The sequence below is a fragment of the Apiospora hydei genome (genome assembly GCF_038363865.1).
Source record: "Apiospora hydei strain CBS 114990 chromosome Unknown utg000002l_segment0_segment0, whole genome shotgun sequence".
NCBI lineage: Eukaryota > Fungi > Ascomycota > Sordariomycetes > Amphisphaeriales > Apiosporaceae > Apiospora > Apiospora hydei.
The window spans coordinates 2,661,958-2,681,044 of NW_027117361.1; the positions used below are offsets into that span (position 1 = coordinate 2,661,958).

Here is a 19,087-nt window from a genome sequence, read left to right on the forward strand (position 1 = left end):
CCCAAAATAGTAGCTTTCAGCTGCGCGGCTGACATACCCGACAGCACGTGTGCAGTAGTGCAGGGTGCAATAAGCGCAAAGCACGGCAATTCTCTTTCTTCTTCAGCAGCAGCAGCAACAGCAGCACCACCACCACCCATCATACGAGCGGAATACGGTTGGTCTACTTACTGCACCAAAACGTATGTTACCAGTCTCTTCGACAGACCACAACAACTACCACCGGATCGATGGCCGGTCGGACTAACCGGACGGACTCACCCAGGCAATACGTCAAGACTCAAGGCACGTTCGTTTTCCCAATCTCGCACCTTTTGATTACCCAGCTAGGCATTCTGCCTTCCGCGTTCCCCTAGTCCCCCCGACCCGCCATCGAACCGTTTCCCAAGAACTTTGTATGCACCCCATGTCGTTTTCCCCCCTTCCTCCCCAAGCAACAGAGCAGAGAGCATCGCCTTTTCCTTTTCTGTAGCCAGGTATCATTTCCCACGCGGCAGAGAAAGTTTTGGGCCGATGAAACCAACAAAAACTTTGAAAAGATTGCCAATCAAGACGTGTCCCCCCGGCATGGTTTCTTCTGCAGGTCTGGAGACAATGACACGCTGTTACTGAACTAACCTTGTCGCTATGGAGCCATAACAGTCTGGCCCCAAATCCACCTCAACGGCACTTGCGAAACTCAGCAAGGCTGGGCATCAGACGACGGAAGTGGACATGCTCCTCTCCTCGCAGCATTGTTCATCGCGAGGCCTGCTATGGAAGCAATGGTGGAAGCGTGGAAGGGATAGAAAATATTCGAGAAAAATTCGAAAGTGGGCGCGAGCCCGGTCTAGCGTGTCGGGCAAGGGAATTATTACCCAGGTGGATCTGGCTACCGACAACGAAAGGATCACCCCCGTATCCCTGTTAGCCTGTAGGACAATCCCAGAACGACATTTCAAACCCTGTGGCATTATTCTCTTGCTGCCAGAAGCACGATGTTCAGGGGTGTGGGAGCGACCTGTCGGTCTGGTCTTGGTGTGTCTGGTTCAGTTTGCTGGGTACCGGGTACCTCGCGTACCCGACTTATCCTGTCCGTCCCTACCCTCCATGCTTGTCCCAACCGGAGCGAAGCGTTAGGCGGGCTGGCTGGCCCACTAGGGAAATGGCCGCCACTAAACTACAGGCGTCTCCTCCACTGTACTGTAGTTTGAAGGGACAATTCCGTCTTTTGTTGTTGAACAACCCCCCCCCGGCCCGAACCACACACTGCTTCTTCTGCGCTCAATAGTCGAGCGAAGTGACTGCTCATCATGGGCAGGGAGCCAGAGAGGCAAGTGGACATTGCACATCTACTTGAAGCTCTCCGAGTATCAATGACGGGGCAGGACTGCTGTGCAATTTCAGCATTAAGTGCGTATGTTATGTACATGGAGGCAAGAAGCAAGATCGCTGTGCAGTCAATTTCATCAAATTGAAGGCTATGTATGTTCAATGTAAATTGTTGCTGGTAGAGTATGCAATCCTGTGACGGACTTTGGAGTCTAGGGAGTTGCTAGTTTAGTCTTGTCGAGAGTTCTGTCAACATAGTCAAAGGAAGGGTCTCTTTTTCCCAATTCTCCCTACTAGCGATTATTGGTCTAGCATCCATTGGAACAACACCAGCACCAGCAGCGCCGTGCATTGCAGATGATACTATGGAAAGCTAGGCTCAAGCAGAGTTAGAGGAAGGAAGAGCGTACATCAATCAATACATCCAGTATGGGGGGTACTTTCTCTTCGTGTTGTACGATAGGGCGATGCGACGACCTGGGTCCCATCCTACTGACGTCTGTCTGCCCGGCCGGCCCATTGAATTTGTTGTCCAGCTCATGGACATGGAGCCCGGCTGTAAGTAGTGGTACTTGTACTGTTACTTGCCCTGCTCGGTCTGGGCCAGCATCCAGCATCCAGCATCCAGCATCAGCATCCAAGTTAGCATGTACCGAACGCCCCAAACGACCTAACGGGGCATCCTCATGTACACTAACCGGCCTACCCATGCACCCGCGGTTGACTTGGCTTGTCAAGGTGGTTCCCTGCGCCGGCCAGGTACCTGCTGGGTCTCTCATTTACATGCGCGCAGTTTGAGGCCTGGTAAATTGAACCACCCTTTTCCTTCCCCTTGGAAACGCACACACCCCCTTCAAAGGCCAACACGCCCTTATGTCTTTTTATAAGACGGAATTCGACCCCCTTCCCAAGGCCCAATTTCAGAGGAGTTTTTTCTAAACCATCTTTCGGGTTGTTTGTACAATAAGAGTTTCCAGTCTCGCTCATCCGCTCCCTCTCTCATATATTGCTATTCTGCCTGTATTTGAAGACAAAAAGAACTCACATATCTCGCCGACACTCCCTTGTTGTACGACTACCAGTTCCAGCGAGCGCACTTCCTTCCTACACTGCTTTAAGCGATTTGATCCACTCCTCCACCTGCAGCAGCCAACAGCAGCATTTCCAGCAACAGCTTCTTGCTTCAGCCCAGCCAAAACTTGCAGCCGCCGCACCTGGCATCGTTCCAAGACAACGACAATAATCCAGCTCTCTTTTTTGAGACCTCATAATCCATTCTCCTTCCCGAGACCAGACTTGCGCGACCCTCGCCAAAAAGCCGACGTCCAGCAATACTCGATCTGCTGTCTCATATTCACGAGCTTCCAACAAGCCGCCTCAGCAACCGACAGACAACCTGCGCCGGCCAACATCCTCACGGATATATAACTTGGTCGTCATCCCCTTCGACGCCTCCGGTGCTTATATCAGCTCTTAATTGGCTACCACCCTACAATTTCAGCACTTTGACTGAAAGCAACCCACTACCCGACGACGCAAGAACCCCTGCACTTGCTGCATCATCGCCTCTTTAACCTCGCCAATCCTAACCCACGACATCCCGCGCCTCGCAAGGTACATATCTTCTTCGTCGCACTACGAAGCCTAAACTTGTGAGTCATGCCACACACACATGGGAGAGATGACTACATGCTCTCGTTTCCCTTTGCTTCCTTTGGTCCTTTGCCTCTACCCTGTCTCTTGGCTTCATAATCCAATTCGATGGGGAGTGGTAAAAATGCCTTCCTATACGGCTCCCGGCTGCGACCTGAGAAATCCCGTTATAAGGGAGCAGGCACCATTATGTTGTTGGAGTAATTCTTTTGCTGACCATGACCTTGTTTCAGCAGCACACATCCCTCAAACAGACTACCATGTTTGATACTGAGATGCAGAGCTACGCCAACATGGGCCGCGGTGCATACGACACGACTGGTGTGCCCAAGCCTCCTCCTCGCCCCAAGCCATCATAAGAGTCTCAATGCATTCTCTTTGAACGAGCAATTTTGACCAATGCGATCACGACTCCGGCTCTACTACTATGCTATGTCTAATACGAGGAACCTGGCCAACCCTCACTTTGTCGATTATATCGCAACATCAACATCCGCTCCACCGAAGCGACTGTTGGCGTGTCCGCTCCCAGCGGTGGAGTGTGCTCGCTAGTGCTTAATCGCTTGCGCTTCGACTGTACAACAACTTTTTCGACTGCAATGTCGCAGTATGCCGATATACCTTTAATGCACCATCTTCCGATCCGATACGATATACACTACTTCGGCTCGCTGCCGCCTGCATCCAGCAGGGAATGAGATACCAGATCTCACACGCTTCCACTTTCGAACTATCTTGGACTTGTTTTTCATCACGGCGTTAATTATAGACTGGGAACGGGATCGGTGTCTCTTTTTTTTCGGCCAAGCCTCGGGGCTCTTGGGAGTTTGCGCAATTTCCGCGTTCCCGATCAGCATGCTTGGGGGTCCTGCGCCACGGAGTCACAACTCCCGCGAGAGCTACAGGCAATACTCTGTGCATCTCCCGACTACCACTGCGCCACCACGACTGGTCTTCGCCCCTGATGATGGCTACTTCCACGCATGTCACACGTTTTAATACCCTTTTTCAGTTCAGCACGTGAATTGGTTTTACGGTTGTGGTCACAGCACACAATGATTGGAATTTATGGGGATCCCCCCCTTTTGCGACGGGTTTCTGGTTACGGTTTACACAAAAGGGAACTGGGCTGGGAAAAGAATCTGGGGTTGGTTTGCATATAGACTTTGATTTTCTGTTTGTTTCTTTTTGTTGCCCGCCACTCGGCCATCCAGATCTCCACACGGGGACAGGACACTTGATGGCGGGAAGTCTGTACTCATATTGCTTGGATTGGGTTCCCAGATACGTTTCTGGGTTGATCGTCAATGTCGTTTGGGCACTTGTACAATGTATGTGGCAAGGAACAGGGAGGAGGAAGAGCGACCCTGATTCAACAAGCGATTTTCATTTCCTGTTTCAAGGGTTGTCAGCCATGTGGTTGGTCGCTGGGCTGGCACCAGGTTGATAGAAGATACCCCCTGATTTAGAGAGTATAGTGAAGAGCGCACCGATCGCTGCCTGGAAAGAATGAAGTAACCAATTATATTAAACATTCATATATATCTTTCAAGCAAACAGTTCGCAGTGACCAGAGTGATATAACGCGAGCAAACATTTCTTCACCTCTACACAGCACAAATCAGGGTGGGAAAGTTTACCTCAGCGCAGCCAGGGGCTCGACTGTTTGCTTCTTTTCTATAGGTTACCAGGAACTCGGTTGAAATAATTTCAGCTTCAAGACGTCACCCAACGGACTCTCCAATTGAGGCCCAAGCAGCAGCTACCACAGCAAAGAGAAGAATTTTTTTCCCCCGGCGACACCAAGGGAAATAAAAACAAGATAGACTTCCGGATGGCAGATCCGGAAGGAGGAAATGCAAACAGATGCGCCTATGTCATCCACGGCATCCCTTCCTTGAAGGCGAATAGACTTTCTTGACGTGCGCATTGTCCAAGCATCCCCTCTCCCACACGTCTCCCTGTCTGAGACAAAAATAGAGACATGCAGAGGCAATTGGCCCTCGGCATCCATCTGCATATGGGCTGGCTAAGATTTCATCTCGCGCGATCGATCCAAGGGGGAGAAAAAGAAAAGAATTCCAGTCAAGAGCATCAATATTTCAAAACTCAAAACCCGCAATTCTGTCATAATTCGTCTGCTTATTCTTTCGACAGAAAAAAAAACTTAATTCTCTCGTGCAACCACTAATCGCATTCTCTTTCCTTTTTTACTTGACTACCAACCGCGCCTCAGGGAGATAGAGCAGCAATTCCGCGGCGCCGAGAGAGGTCAAACGATTGAGCCTCTCTCTTCAACGTCTTTTTTTTCTCGGGTTGCTTGAAGCAATAGATTGCCCGACGTTCGTTTTCGCGCCGGCAGTTGGTCACATCGATCGAATGCCCCCTCCATTCCAGCTACACTACATGTATACATTTACTTGCATACTTACATTTTTGTTGTCGTTGTCGGTGATAAGGGATGACAGCTACCTTGCCACTTGCCTACATCCCCTACTTTCCTGGCTAGGGGGGCGTCGAGCCAACTGCAAGGCTAATGCAAGGTTAATAAGGAGCTCGCATGGTGATTCCCGGAAACCATACTCTCGGGTCGCTACAACAAGAGCTGACTTGAAAGGGAAAGGCGGCTGGGCGGTCACAAGTCCGCGACCGCTAAAGAATAATTGGAGGCCACTCACTTGTCAAGCAGGCCGCTAAAAGCAGATGGCATGTACAGACAGGGGGACTTGGACTTGGGGGGAGCGAGGATGAAGGAAGAAGCAAAGAAAATGAAGAAGACATGGGGGAAAAACTCTGCAAACTATAGCACGCTGCCGGTATAGAATGGATTGATTGATGTTTTTCCCTCTGCTTTCCTTTGCTTTGATCCGGGTCATCAGGCCCATACGACGTGCAGTTGCAGTCCAAGGTCAGATCACGTATCAGTTAGATTCGCCAGAGGGAACATTGGATGTTTCCATGGTTCGGGTCGGATGCGTGACCCGGAACCAACCGCCCGGCTAGGTCGCCCCAATCGAGAAGGGCATCGTCGTACCTTTTACCTGGCGTAGTAGTCTTCTCCTTCCTTGCCCTCTACTACATACATACTACATGTAGATACTGCTGCTGCTGCTGCTGCTACTCCGTCCCCCCCGGACCAACATCATTACGGGTGATATACCCCGTCAGCCGAAGCGCTCCAACGACCCTGCGCTAACCAGCTTCTTACTTGTTCGAGAAGAAACAACCAGACCGAAGGAGCATGGTGCCAATTTGGCCATCTCCCCACAGTCCATCCCTGATCACCATCATCAATCGTCTTCTTTCGCGCTGAGGATGACTCGTAATCCCGGCGCAATCATACTCACTTATTATGAAGTATGGAGGTACTTCTTCCAAACGAACTTTCTTGTTGGGCCACCACACGCACCTGGGTTGCCGGCTAGCGATCCCGCTTGTGGCTTATTTTCTTTATTTTGTTTTTATTTTTCTCGTTTGTTCGCGACGGCGCCAGATCAAGATTAATTGCTGGCATATATATATATACGGGAATCGCAAAATGCAAGCAGCCAGTGGCGCGCCACCTTTGGCCGATTGATGCAGGTACGGGCTAGATTCACGTAGCTCTCGTGCTAGCTTTTGCGACTTACTTTTGCGTTTTGCACCATCCAAATTGTCAAGGAGCCGAGCCGATGCGTCGCGCCGCGGTCGTCGCCAGAACTGGGAAGACCAGAAGTGATCCGTCATCTTTCTTGAAGCTTGAGCTTGAGCTTGAGGCGAGGCGAGGCGAGACGAGCGAGCGGGCGGATGTTCAGGAACCACGTACCGGTACGTCGAAAGTACCGGTACCAGCGGGCTACCTCCGCAATATCGCATCAAATGTACCTCTCTCTTTCGTTCTTTTCGATGTCCTTTCTTTTTTAACCTTTCCACCCCATACATACCTAGGCACATATATGGACAAACGAACATCCACGCCTCTGCCACGGGGAAGTGTGTGTGTGTATCCCCTTGGCGAATTCGGGGGTCAGGGATGGTTCTTTTTACTGCCTGTCGTCCCTCTCGGCTCGTATTTCCCAGCCAATCTGGGCGTACGCGTACAGCACGGCGTTGGAGATGTTTATTTGCCATTGTGTGATGACTCGACGAAATTGTGCGCCCTCCCTCATTCCCGGAGGAAGCAATTGGGTTTGATGGCAGTTAGGTCTGTAGGTAAGTACCCTTCTGGAGCTACTGCAGGCCCTTTACCAAGCAGCCAGCCCTGAAATAGAAACAGCACCAGATGCCGGTTCCGTCCAACCAGGTAATGCCATCAGCAAGGTGCACTCTTTTTCAGGTGTGTACAGCCTCGTTTCCCACCCCTTCCGTCTCGGCGACGGCGGCGAGGATGATGACCTGTCCCTCCTCACCTTCGATATCCTTGGATATTATTGACCGCGATGGACAATGCGGTCGTCATCTCTGGGACCGAACTTATCTGACAGTCTTACGCCGACCATGGCAATTGGACTATCCAGCTTCCGCATTGGTCGAGCGAGTGTAAGATGCGTAAGCTGACAAATATATCATCCCTTGGGCAGGAAGGTGGTTGCCGCGTGGGGTGATGATGGCCCGGCCAGTCCCCCCGTAACCCCCCACGAGCATGCACATTTCATTCTGATACAGTAGAACAGGAGGAGAAGCAGGAGAAAGGGTTGTCATTCGGTCCTACATGGCTAACCAACCATCCAACGCGCCCTCTCTAACGACCCCTTGTACAGGGTAAGATTCCCAGATCATCCTTGCCTCTGGGCCTCTTCCAGTCTTCCAGAAGGGTTCTCTCGCCAAGCTTACCCGGGGACTTCCGGCAAACAGTCATGCTGTGTGCGCGGCACTGCCTCTTGTGCTTCCTGGGTATAGACGAAGCACGCATTGCGATACACATATATGGAAAGTAAAGTATACACCGAAACGTCACCCTTACACAAACAAATCCGCCGTTGCCAGCTCCAAACAGGATTCTCCCGGCCCTCCCTGCAGGTGGCTATTTGTGTAGCTGAAAGACGGTATGAAGCCTCCTGTCGATCTGCTCCGCTACTATCCTGTTGGCTACGGGGGAAAGGCGGTGCTACGACACGAAAACCAAACCGCGATATCTAGTTTGCTCTAGTTTATACGGTATACGGTTTCCGCGCACGCGCGCGCGCTCTCTCTCTAACACTCAGCTCCTCAGTTTCGAAATTTCCCTGGTTCCGTGTTCCATTTTACCCGGCGGCTTGGTAAGAATCTTCCGAATGCTTGGGGCGAGGCTGACCCTGCCCTGGCCCTGCATTTTGCAACCGACCTGCATCTGCATATGCGCTTGCTGCTGCGTGGTTCAACACGGGTTTTCCGATCGGAGGAACGAACGCATTCGTGCCAATTAAAACCCGGCGCGGCAGGGGAAGACAAGCATACACATGTACGATCGGGATGATTGATCGTTTTCGCCCCCTCCATCTCTTCTTGTATGATGTGAGACGCGAGATGAGGAAGATCGAAAAAAGAGAGACCGAAAGAAGGAACGGACGAACGAAAGTAAGAAGCCACAGGCTAGAAAACCACGTGGAATTACGAGTTCTGCTGCGACTCTGTTTCGCCTCGTCCCCCTGGCCCCCTGGCCCCCTAAGCCGCTTGAGTTGCTGCAGCGTTCGGCTCCATATCCCGTGTTTTGACTTTGTTATTCTTCATCATGTACTTATGCTCTGTTCCGGCCGACCGGCCTAGACCTATGCGTTTGTATCCCATGCCACACGGGACGGGATCCTTACCTTAGCTCCAGGGGAGAAGAGGACGAACGGGCAATCTCCCCACTCTTCCCTTCCTTTGATCCCGTCATCGGCAATGTATCGAAAATCTCCCCATATATATTGCTTATGCGGAACAAGTAACGCAGATAACCGGAGCAGCAGCAGGGGTTTCTATTGCCGCACGCGTTCGTCAGTTCGGGTAGCTGAGCATGAGAAAGGAAAAAAGCAGGTACTCCGGACCTCCTTCCGAGACTCCAACCGGAGAGCCCCCGTTGACTAGATCCGCCTGCCGTGCATCAACGTCGAGAAGTGATCGTCATTGCCCCCTTCAGATCATTCTCGTCCGAACTTTTCAGCTGTCAAGATTCAGGATCGTCGATAATGTGGAAAAAAGCGAGCACCGGCTACATTACCCGGGACCATCAAGTTCTCGTACCAGAGCATGCATGTGTTACGTTACTGGCCACGCTATCTCCCATACAGGCTATTCCCGACGGCTGGAGATTTTCCTGGGCAAGCTGATCTTTGCGCTACAATCAGCTTGACTGTTGCACACACGCACACGCAATCACACACTTTCTCTCCACCATGTGATAGAGTTCAGATCTTCGCTCATCTTTCCTGTCTTATAGGGCCCCTGAATTTCTGGACCTATGTGGTGATGATCAACATCGTCAGTAAGACTGATCTTGCATTGGGTAATGTAGTGTGTTAATAAGAAAAAGGGAGGTATTTCTACTGGTAACACGGCGGTGCATGAAGTTGTAGTTGAAATTGTCCATGAGATGAGACGGACCCCTATTATTATGAAATCGTGCTAGACATCGCGGTCCGCTTGTTGGAGGCGTAAACTCTAACATGGCAGCTCTTGTATATTGACAAGTTGCTCGCTTGAGAAGAGCCCCCGATTGACTGTTCTCAGTAAGGGGCGATTCAACAAGGAGTACATATACTTATTGTCTCAATCCACATATGAGGAATTGGCAAATGCTGATATCGTCGTGATGAGACTGTCTTTGAGTTAATAATCCAATATCGCATCATTATCTATAGCAGTGGCTCATCAGTCTAGCTTCGCAGTTCAGATTTGCATGTCCAATATTCTCCATTGAAGCCTCCCAGACGTGGCTTTGTTGCCCGCCAGATCAAATTTCGGAGTATACGTCGCTAGGAACCACTGTTAGCACATTTCGCTCTTCTCTCCAAGACAGGTTAAACTGCTGCAACTCACGTTCTCCGCACCAACGGCATCTTCTGCCGCACCCGCTCCCACTCGCCCAAGTCAATATCCACCAGTCCCATCTCCCCGACCGCGCCCTCCTCCGCCTCCAGCACCTCCTCCGCGCCGCTCGCCTCCTCCTCCTCCTCCTCCTCCGCGCGGCGTCGGACATCCCGCACCCCCTTCAGCTCCAGGACCACGCGGCCCCACGGGTCCACCACCATGCTGTGCCCGTAGCTCACCCGCCGCACCCCCTCGCCGTGCCGCCCCACCTGCGCCGACGCGACGACCCAGCTCTGCGTCTCGATGGCGCGGCTGCGCAGCAGGACCTCCCAGTGGGCGCGGCCGGTGGGCACCGTGAAGGCCGACGGGTACAGCAGGATCTGGGCGGGCTCCTGGTGCTGCTTCTGCGCCGGCGCGGACGACGACGAGGAAGCCGTGGCGGGCGGCAGCGGCGGTTGGGTCAGGTAGAGCGCCGCTTCGGGGAACCGCAGGTCGAAGCAGATGAGGCTGCCGATACGGCCCAGGGCCGAGGCGAAGGGAGGGGTGAAGGCGGCGCCGGCTTGCGTGTTGGCGGACTCGTGCAGGGTCGCGTAGTCGAAGAGGTGCAGTTTGTCGTACGAGGCCTTTTCGTTCAGGGTGCCGTCCTCGTTGATCCAGATGGTGCGGTTGTAGAGCTTCGTTGCCGTCTCTGCCACCGAGGCATTACCACCACCAGATGGGCCGTTGTGGCTACTGCTCTCCTCTGATGGCTGGGGCGCCGCGGTGAGTAAGGGGTTCACGATGGAGGACTTGGCGAGGGCGGACACGGGCACGGGGACGTGAATGCCGACGTGCACGGCGAGGGAATGCTTCGCGGCTGCGGACTGGAGGCCGGTCACGAAGGGGGAAGTGGCTACCGGTTTTGCGAGGGAGAGGGACTCGGCGCCTGATGCGGCGATGTAGTCTGATGCCTCTGGCAGAAAGAGGACCTGGTTGGCAAGACAGGTCAGTCAGTAGGCGTACATGAGCACTCGGAGTAATCGTCCAGATGCCCACAATGGCTTGACGTAGCCATGCCTATGATCCCTCTATATGTATCGTGTATGTAAAAGGGGGCACCACTTGAGTTCCTCGAGCTCGGAGGGGCTCCAGAGACTGGTCGTTCGGCTCGGCCCGAGACTGGCCCACAGAGTGCTGTTGCATAACGAACAACAGACACAACTTCTGTCCCATGACCCGCTGAGGGCCTACGTGAAAAGCCAAGGACGTACCTTCGCGCCAGCAGCAGCGGCCTTAGAAACGAGTCTCACGCACTGCTCCAGGTTGTGCGCCATGGAGGCGGTCGAGCAAATCTGCCCCACTGCCTGCTTTTGGTTAACGTCATCGCTAGACTCGGGGAGATGTCGAGATTACTTGCTGCAATGGCCATGACCGAACAATTTCTAGTCTTGAAATATATGGTGTTGGTAGTGTAAATCGTCTGATTGTGAAGCTGTCGCTGCCCGTGTGTTGACTGGTCCGTTAGATGTAACAGCAGAGTTGTTGGGGTGTAAATCTACTCCGGCGATACTAGGCCGAGGATTTCGGAGGTCGGCTCCGCATGTTAAGCAGCGGAGAAGCCCGATACCGCCGATATCCAGTCTACAACGACTTGAAAGAAGACAAAAGCCACATTTAGGCCATAATATCGTGAGGCCTAACACGTTTGATACTTGATTCTTGTTTAGTGGGTTATGCGCCTTCTTTGGTTTCACAATGCCCCGGTTGGACAAGAGACGGGACGAATTCACCTTATTTATAGATCGATTTCGCATTGCCGATGCTTGTTTACAGAAACATCCATCTTCTGAGTTAAATATAAATCGCCTAGCAATCCCCTTGTAGGAAAACAGGTAGAGGCTTGGCAATGTTCACGAGAGTTTGACCAAGGGTTTGACTGATCTGTGAAACACCATGGTTTGGCCTGCTTCGCGGCGAGTCAATTGCGTCTATCTATAGTTTCTTAGAACTCGTTCTCGTGATTGTTACCTGTCTGGCACCTCTTGGCCGGGTCTCAACCCTGATACATGCAAATGGGAAACATACTAAACTAAGCGTGTAGCTGTGCCATTCCCCTCGTAGATAGAACTGCGAAAAAGCTGGAGTACGTCTCTCATCCGAACGCCAAACGCCACTTGGCTTTTTTTCTTTCTCTTTCCATTTATTAGAACCACCCCACCCCCTTTAACCCCCCTTATCCCCAAAGCGGCGCCGTTACCTCGGCCGCTCTCTCGACCACGGCCCGGACCCGGTCGGCGAACACCCTGTTGGGGCATTCGACCTCGAGGTCCTCCAGCCAGACCGTGGCCACCATCTTATCGACCTTGATCGTCACGCCCGGAACCGGGATGCCGATCTTGTGCAGCCGCTCCACCTCGGCCTGCTGCCGCGCCTGCAGCAGCTTCTCCTCCTCCTCGCCGTCGTCCGACAGCTCCATCGACGCCTCGGAGCCCGCGTCCGCCTCCCCTTGACCGCCACCTTCTCGTCCTTGGTCAGGGGCGGCAGCTTGGGCACCGCCACCGGCGAGACGGCGTCGGCGCCGAACTGCGCCTCGAGGAAGAGGAACAGCCGCTCGAGCCGCTCCTGCGGCGACAGGTGGGCGTGCAGGTTCCGCGTCGGCAGCTCGTGAGTATGCGGGTTCTTGCTGGCGGACTGCTTGACGGCGGCAGGGCTGCACTCCACCGACAGGAGCACGGCGATGATAGCATCAGCGATACCGTCGTTCAGCATGTTGCCCCCTCCCACTCGAGCTCCACCTCGCCGTTGTTGCGGTATCGCACCGTAACACAGCCCATGACTAGGTAGGCGGTCATGGTTTGTGTAATCTCCTCGTCCGCGTCCTCCATTTTCTCGTCCCCATTCTCTTCAGTTCCATTTGACCCCCTGTTCTTAGTCTCGGGCAGCTCTTCAATGCTTCCAAAGGTCCCTTCCAAAGCCCACTTGATGAGATCGATGCCGGCCGCGCTCAGCGTCAGGCGTTGCTTGCAGGCAATCATGGACGTTGTCAAGCCCGCGTATTCGCGCAGGTCTTCAGGATCCACGACGGACATCTTGAAGTCGTTTTGTACGAGTACACCTGTGACCAGTGGGGCATCGTAGTCATCGGTCATCTGAAGCTTGTTAGGAGGTGGGATGGAAGCCAGCTTGCCGACGACCTTGGCCGTCTTGTCGGCTTTGAAAAGAATGCGCAGTTCCTCGCAGTTGCGAGGACTGTACACCTTGGTTTTCTCCTGTTCGGGTTTTCCGCTGTTGAGGGAGAGGAGCTTAGACTTCAAGCGCATCATGTTGTGCTGCTCGCCATGGACAAGGATCTGCGACGGGTTTAGCAACATGTCGTAGGAGGGGGCGATGCACAATACTTACAACGACTGGCGCTGCGACTTCTTCGATGAATTCCCTATTCTCATTGCCGTCAACGTGGGCCGCAAAGGAGTATTCCGCAACGGTACACCGTCGGGGAATCATGACCTTCTCTCCATCACCACCTGGCCCTCTCCTCACGCCATTCGTGTTCCTAGACATAACTGCGTGTATCTGGTCGGGCTCTGTGACTATGTGTTTCGCCATTGTACCTTCCACGCTGTAACCGGTGATGATGACACCGTTCTTGTCGCTCGGGGCCCAACGTTCCAGGAGCTCTCTGCTGACTCCGTTTTGTAGCATACCCGGACTGGCCAGCATAACGCAACCTCCAACGTCGTCAAATCTGTCCAGGTTCTTTAGAGAGCGGATATATTTGAAGTCCCAGGGCCCACCCTTGCCAGCTCCGTCTCCAGCAGCCTCGGCTTCGGCCATACGTTCACGGAACAGTCGCTTGATGTTGTCGTTCATGGCACCGACATATGTCTGGTAGACGACCATACACTTGCGAGCCAGATTACTGGCATAGTAGATAGGTATCTTCTGATATTCCGAATGCTTGCCCCAGTACTCGTCCAGGATGAGCAAGAGTTCTTGGGCTCTGCCGAGAGCGAAGACCGGCATGAGCACTCGCCCTCCGCGGTTGAGAATGCCCGTAATGTTTTCATCAAGGCTTGTTCTCGCTCTAGACGGGGAACGTGACTGGCAACACCATAGGTGGATTCGGTGATGAGAACATCAATCTTGACACCTTTAGGGACCTCAGCGGACACCAAATGTCGATCCTGCTCTCTTGAGTAATCGCCTGTAAAGAAGATCTTCAAACCAGCAATTTCAATAAGGAACATGGCAGCACCGAGGACATGGCCGGCAGGATAGGGGGTGATTCGAATAGAGGAAATCGTGTGCGTGGTGTGATAATCGATGGCCTCGATCTGAGGGAAGGTGTTCAGATGGTCCTGTTCAGTATACACTGGTTGCGACGTTGGGTTTGACGATGTGTTTCCCACTCGCACGCTGTCTTGAATCAACCATTTGTAGATGGCTTTCGTTGGGTGCGTCATGAAGACGCGCCCTCTGAAGTTGGTCTTCGCCAACACATAGGGCAGAGACGCAGCATGGTCGATGTGGAAACTTTGAGGAGATCAGCATATGCAGAATCCCATATGGGGCCTATGGTATAGCAGGGTATGTGGAAGAGCATAGCGAGACATCACGACGGTCGGAACGGGATAGAGTGGGCAACATGAAAAGGAATAACTTTATTGCTAGCTGGATACATTCGCAGAATCTGAGTACTGATCATCATCAAATGATGCGACTAGAGACTGGCAGGATCTTCTTCCACTGGAGTTTGCTAGGTCTAGGAAGCCTCCTCGCCCTACGAAACCCGCCGTGATGCCTTCGTGGTATGCTCTACGTATTACAGGTGGACAGGGAATGGGGGGGGGTCAAGGGTGCGCTTACTGGCTGATAAGGAGCACATCTACCGTACTCAGATCGAAGTCGTCAAAGAATGGCAAGGCAGCCAGACCATCATAGGCAGGATGCTGGCCGGCATCGAGCTGTTGAATGCGACATTAGCATGTGAGCGCTGCGAAGACGCCAGTGGGATAGCCGTACCATGACAGTTTTGCCCTTGTATTGGATAATGTGACAGGATCGGCCGACCTCATTGCCGCCTCCCAGAGCCAGGAACATGAGTTCGTCTGATGGGTCGACCGGTTCCTCGACCATTGTGGCAGCCATGCCGGCCGCCTTTCGTTTGGCAGCCATGGTGCGAGAATTGTCGGGAATGCGATACGATGCGATGTCGGATTCGCCTGCTGTTGTGAGGTTAGAGGTGATGTAGGAAGCGAGCTCCCTCTGCTGCACGCTGAAGTTGTGCAAGGTTAGCTGGAATGGCGCATTGCCAAAACCCAAGTTCTCGGGGGCTGTCTTTGAGCTGGAGGTTGTCTGGTTGGTCGGGATGGGCTGGCTGGATTAAATGGCATGCATGGGTCTTTCGCGTTGGGGCGCGCTCGATGACAGGGACTTTGGGTAGACTGGTAGAGGCCGATCGAGCTTAGGCCCACATTGCCGAATCGTCGGATTTTTCCAAGTGCCGATGGACTTGCAGACTGTGGCAAGGCTGTGTGGCTGTTGGCTGACTAATTGTCGCGTGTTCTTATTGTCTTATTGAAGCTCAGGATGGGAGCGAACCAGCCACAATCAATTCCATTGATCTCCAGTTGTCTAGTCGCGCAAGGCAGCGAAATAAAAGTGGAACCGGATTGGGAAGCTGTGACTTTGAGTTCGGCGACTTGGGGGACCTTCCCGCGAATATTCCTCCTCACCTCAAACTGCTGCCAACCTCGCCGATTCCTGCGACCAACCACCATTACCACGAGCGCCGGCTGTCGCGTCGAAATCGCACCCGGATATATACTTGCTTGCAGCTGCACTTGATTTAGGAAGGGCCAGCTCGACGGTGCGCAATCGTCGGATGGGGGTGTTCACGGGATCTTTGTGGTGACAGGCTTTGCCTGCGCATCTGCTTCCCGCGTGTGATGAAGAGCTCTGGCGGCAGCAGACGGTGCCCAAGGTGCTTTTTTGAGGTGGATTATCTGTTCCGGTCTTAAGAATTGGAGCCGCGAACCTTCCGTCCGTCTTGACCACCTACCGACAAAGCTTCGCATAAACAACCACATAATCGTTTACATATTCTCACATATATTCACACCTTCTGGCCACGCCGAGATCGATATTTCCAGCCATCATGTCGCAGCCGCAACCATCGGCGACTGCCCCAAGGGCTTTTACTCCACAACAGCAGGCGCAGGTGCACCATTCACCTTCGCCTACGATACCTAACCAACAGGTGTCGTACCCTAATCTACAAAAACCGCCTCCTTCGCGCATGTCGCCAACTACGGCCTCGCAATTTTCTCAAAGCTTTCCAGGTGCGAGTCCTGGAGCTGGGGTACCCACGCCAGGCTCATCAACTCCCAACGGTCTGCCGTCACCATCTCTTCCTGCGCATAACTCGCCTCATTACGGTGCACAAGCGAGTTACAACCAGCATGCACAGACAAACGGCCGGTCGACACCCACTCTGAGCCATGCTCCTCATCCGCCGCCTATGCACCAAACACCTCATCACCAAGGTCAGCCTGTCGGACAGACCCCGAATCGACCTGTCGGTCTTGCCGCAAGTCATCCAGCGCACGCTACACCGAACAACACCCACCCCATAAACACTTCAGTATCTCAAGGTACTGTGGGCACACCGACCGCTGCGATGTCGCCTCCCGCACAACATCCGTCTACGCCGGGCGCGATGCAGAACCCCAGAACTCTTACACTAATGCTACCTTCACGGCTGCCACCCCCATGGGCCCACCTCCAGCAACACCATACACCAACGATGCAGCGCGACAAGCCCCAGTCATTAAGCAAGCGCCGGCCAAGGCGTTTGCATACGATATGGACGATACGCTTGCGGGAACGGGTATCAATCTGGACGAGGAGGAGCAATTCATGAACGATTTCGAGTCGCGAGCTGGGTTCGGTGCTTTTGCACCGGGTGGAAGAGGCAACTTCTATGGTGCTGGACCTGCGAGCCAACCTGTGGAGCCATCACAAGCGCGGACGCAAGAAGAACTTGCTGCAGAAGCTGCAGATCGTGCATGGAATGGAGCGGCACATCGCCTGGCTCTGTCGCGACTACATGACTGGAAGGAAGAGGGTTTTGTCAGCCCAGCAATGCTTCACCATCGGTTGGAGACGATTGCTAAAGCCAACAACCTAGAGCTTAACATGGATCCCAAACCGACAAAGGAACACATGCCTCTGGGTCGATTTACTCAACCTGCCAACCTACCTAAGCCCGAAGTGAAGGTAACGACGGATAAAGCGCCCAGTGGCACCTTGGTACGGACAGTTGGCTCTATAATTCCCAAGGATGCCTATTTGATTGATCAGATTGCGCTACTGTCTCTTGCCACCAAGGAACGCATGGGTGAGCTTCTTGCCGAAGCCGACTCCATTGCTTGCCTACGACAGCAAACTGCCCACGGCGCGGTTCCACCCGAGTGGGCCGATGCGGCTCTCTCACCATCCCTGACTCAGGTGAACAGTGCAGTCAGCCCCAGCACTAAGGCGCAGAAAAGTAAGAAATATCTTAAGCTGTGTTTTATATCTCCACTAATGGCATTCTAGGACCTGCGGACGAGATGAGCAATGGCCTGCCCACGCCCGTGTCTGAAGCCTCTCCGACCAACCCATTGGTTGACGCGGTAGTTGGTTCTGGCAAAATTGTCCGTAATGCGGAAGAAGCACGTCTACGAAAGCGCCAGAAACGCATGGACGCGGCGACAGACAAAGAGAAGAAGGAGGACGGAACTACTTCAAGATCGGGATCAGTGGCGCCCGGCACGCCCGGCTCTGTTGCACCTGATGCGCCTGACTCTAAGCCGCTCACGAAGAAGGAGAGCAAGAAGGTGGCCTCGAAGCTGGCAGAAGCAACCAGCAGTACGGTGAACTCAACCCTCAGTCAATTTATGGGAGGCAAGAAGAAGAAATATTCTTGGATGACCGGGGGTGGTGGGGCTAGTGGCGCAAGCACTCCTAGAGCGGGCGGGATGTCGGGGGCGCCAGCAGGCGGCAGTCGAGGTGCGGCCAAGGGTCCTCTGACTCAGGGGAGCGCACACCATCTCGGCCAATTCCGAGAGAGTTCGGCAAAAGGCAAGAATATCCAGCTTCGAGATTGGGTGCACGTGCTAGAACAACAAAGGAGCGAGCAGAGGGCGCTCCAGGAGGCATACAACAGGATGGACCGCTCAGATGCCGGAGATAAGGCAGTGGTTCCAGCCCCGACCCCGGCCCCGGCCCCGGCCTCGACCCCTGCGGCTACCCCTGCACCCCGGAAACCAGAGCAGACTACCTAATTTTGAGGGTAGGGTAGGGGTGAAAGGGGATGGGCGACGTTTAGTTGTCTTGTATTATGTCACATTATTCTGCTACACATCGAGCCAGGCGTTATATTCACAAGGGGGGCATCAGGGCAGGCGTTGATTTTTGATGATTGATGCCGCGCTTACTTGAACAAACCAGGGGCTGGAAGATGATAGCAAAAGGAGCAGCAGAGCAGAGCAAGCCCTCGTCTCGGGTCGTAGGTTTTAGACGGACCTAGAAGGCATCAGCAGGGACAGCGCAATCTGAATAAAACCAAAGTAATCTGCAGGTGGTTTCTGGTCTCCAGTGTATGTATCTACCTAGCGGTACTTGGCCAAAGGCTTCGCCGCCGTGGTGAGTTTTTATGCTCACGATATCCTCATGTGATAATGTGTACTGCGCCCATTTGAGGCAGTTTTCTTAAGCCATCCTCACGAGTAGTGTATTTACTGCTCGCAAAGCAGAAGGTTAGTCAGAGAGCATCACGCGGAAATGCAACAACGATGCATGCCCCCTTTTCTAATAGGCATATCCTGTTCAGGTTGGATCTGGTCTCAAGCATTGTCCTTGGGGTCGAGAGCGAGAGAGGAAAGGGCTGCTGCGGCACGCACGAGGCGGCTGCGCCTCGACGCCAAAAGGAGCCTTGGGCCAACAGTGCCTGGCAACCCCACATTTAAAATATAGTCGCTGGTAGGGAATGTCGCTGAGCCGCACTTATTCACTGACAGATGGCATTCTATTGTCAAGGCATATTACTGGTTGGAGTCGTTGGGGGCGGAGCAGTTTGCCGCGTGAGGCTTGGAGGTCAATTCATGTATCAGCATCGGCATCAAAGGGCTGT

At 53.4% G+C, this 19,087-nt stretch overlaps 3 protein-coding genes across 3 annotated transcripts; 1 reads left to right on the forward strand and 2 right to left on the reverse strand.

The window, feature by feature from the left end:
• Positions 1-9,938: 9,938 nt before the first annotated feature.
• On the reverse strand, positions 9,939-11,297 carry PG997_000845 (carbon-nitrogen hydrolase; the record flags this gene model as incomplete). The annotated part of the gene is made up of 2 exons (XM_066805160.1): positions 9,939-10,901; positions 11,184-11,297. Coding segments are annotated over 2 exons (1,077 nt in total), but the record flags the coding sequence as incomplete, so codon positions are not given.
• Positions 11,298-12,145: 848 nt separating this feature from the next.
• Positions 12,146-16,001, reverse strand: PG997_000846 (endoribonuclease YSH1; the record flags this gene model as incomplete). Its single annotated transcript, XM_066805161.1, has 8 exons — positions 12,146-12,622; positions 12,732-13,262; positions 13,315-14,013; positions 14,073-14,445; positions 14,779-14,876; positions 14,935-15,289; positions 15,665-15,917; positions 15,974-16,001. The coding sequence occupies 8 exons, from the start codon at positions 15,999-16,001 to the stop codon at positions 12,146-12,148; spliced, it is 2,814 nt and encodes a 937-aa protein (XP_066674934.1).
• A 68-nt stretch (positions 16,002-16,069) lies between these two features.
• PG997_000847 (uncharacterized protein) lies at positions 16,070-18,239 on the forward strand (the record flags this gene model as incomplete). The annotated part of the gene is made up of 3 exons (XM_066805162.1): positions 16,070-16,565; positions 16,637-17,461; positions 17,512-18,239. The coding sequence occupies 3 exons, from the start codon at positions 16,070-16,072 to the stop codon at positions 18,237-18,239; spliced, it is 2,049 nt and encodes a 682-aa protein (XP_066674935.1).
• Between the last annotated feature and the right edge of the window lie 848 nt (positions 18,240-19,087).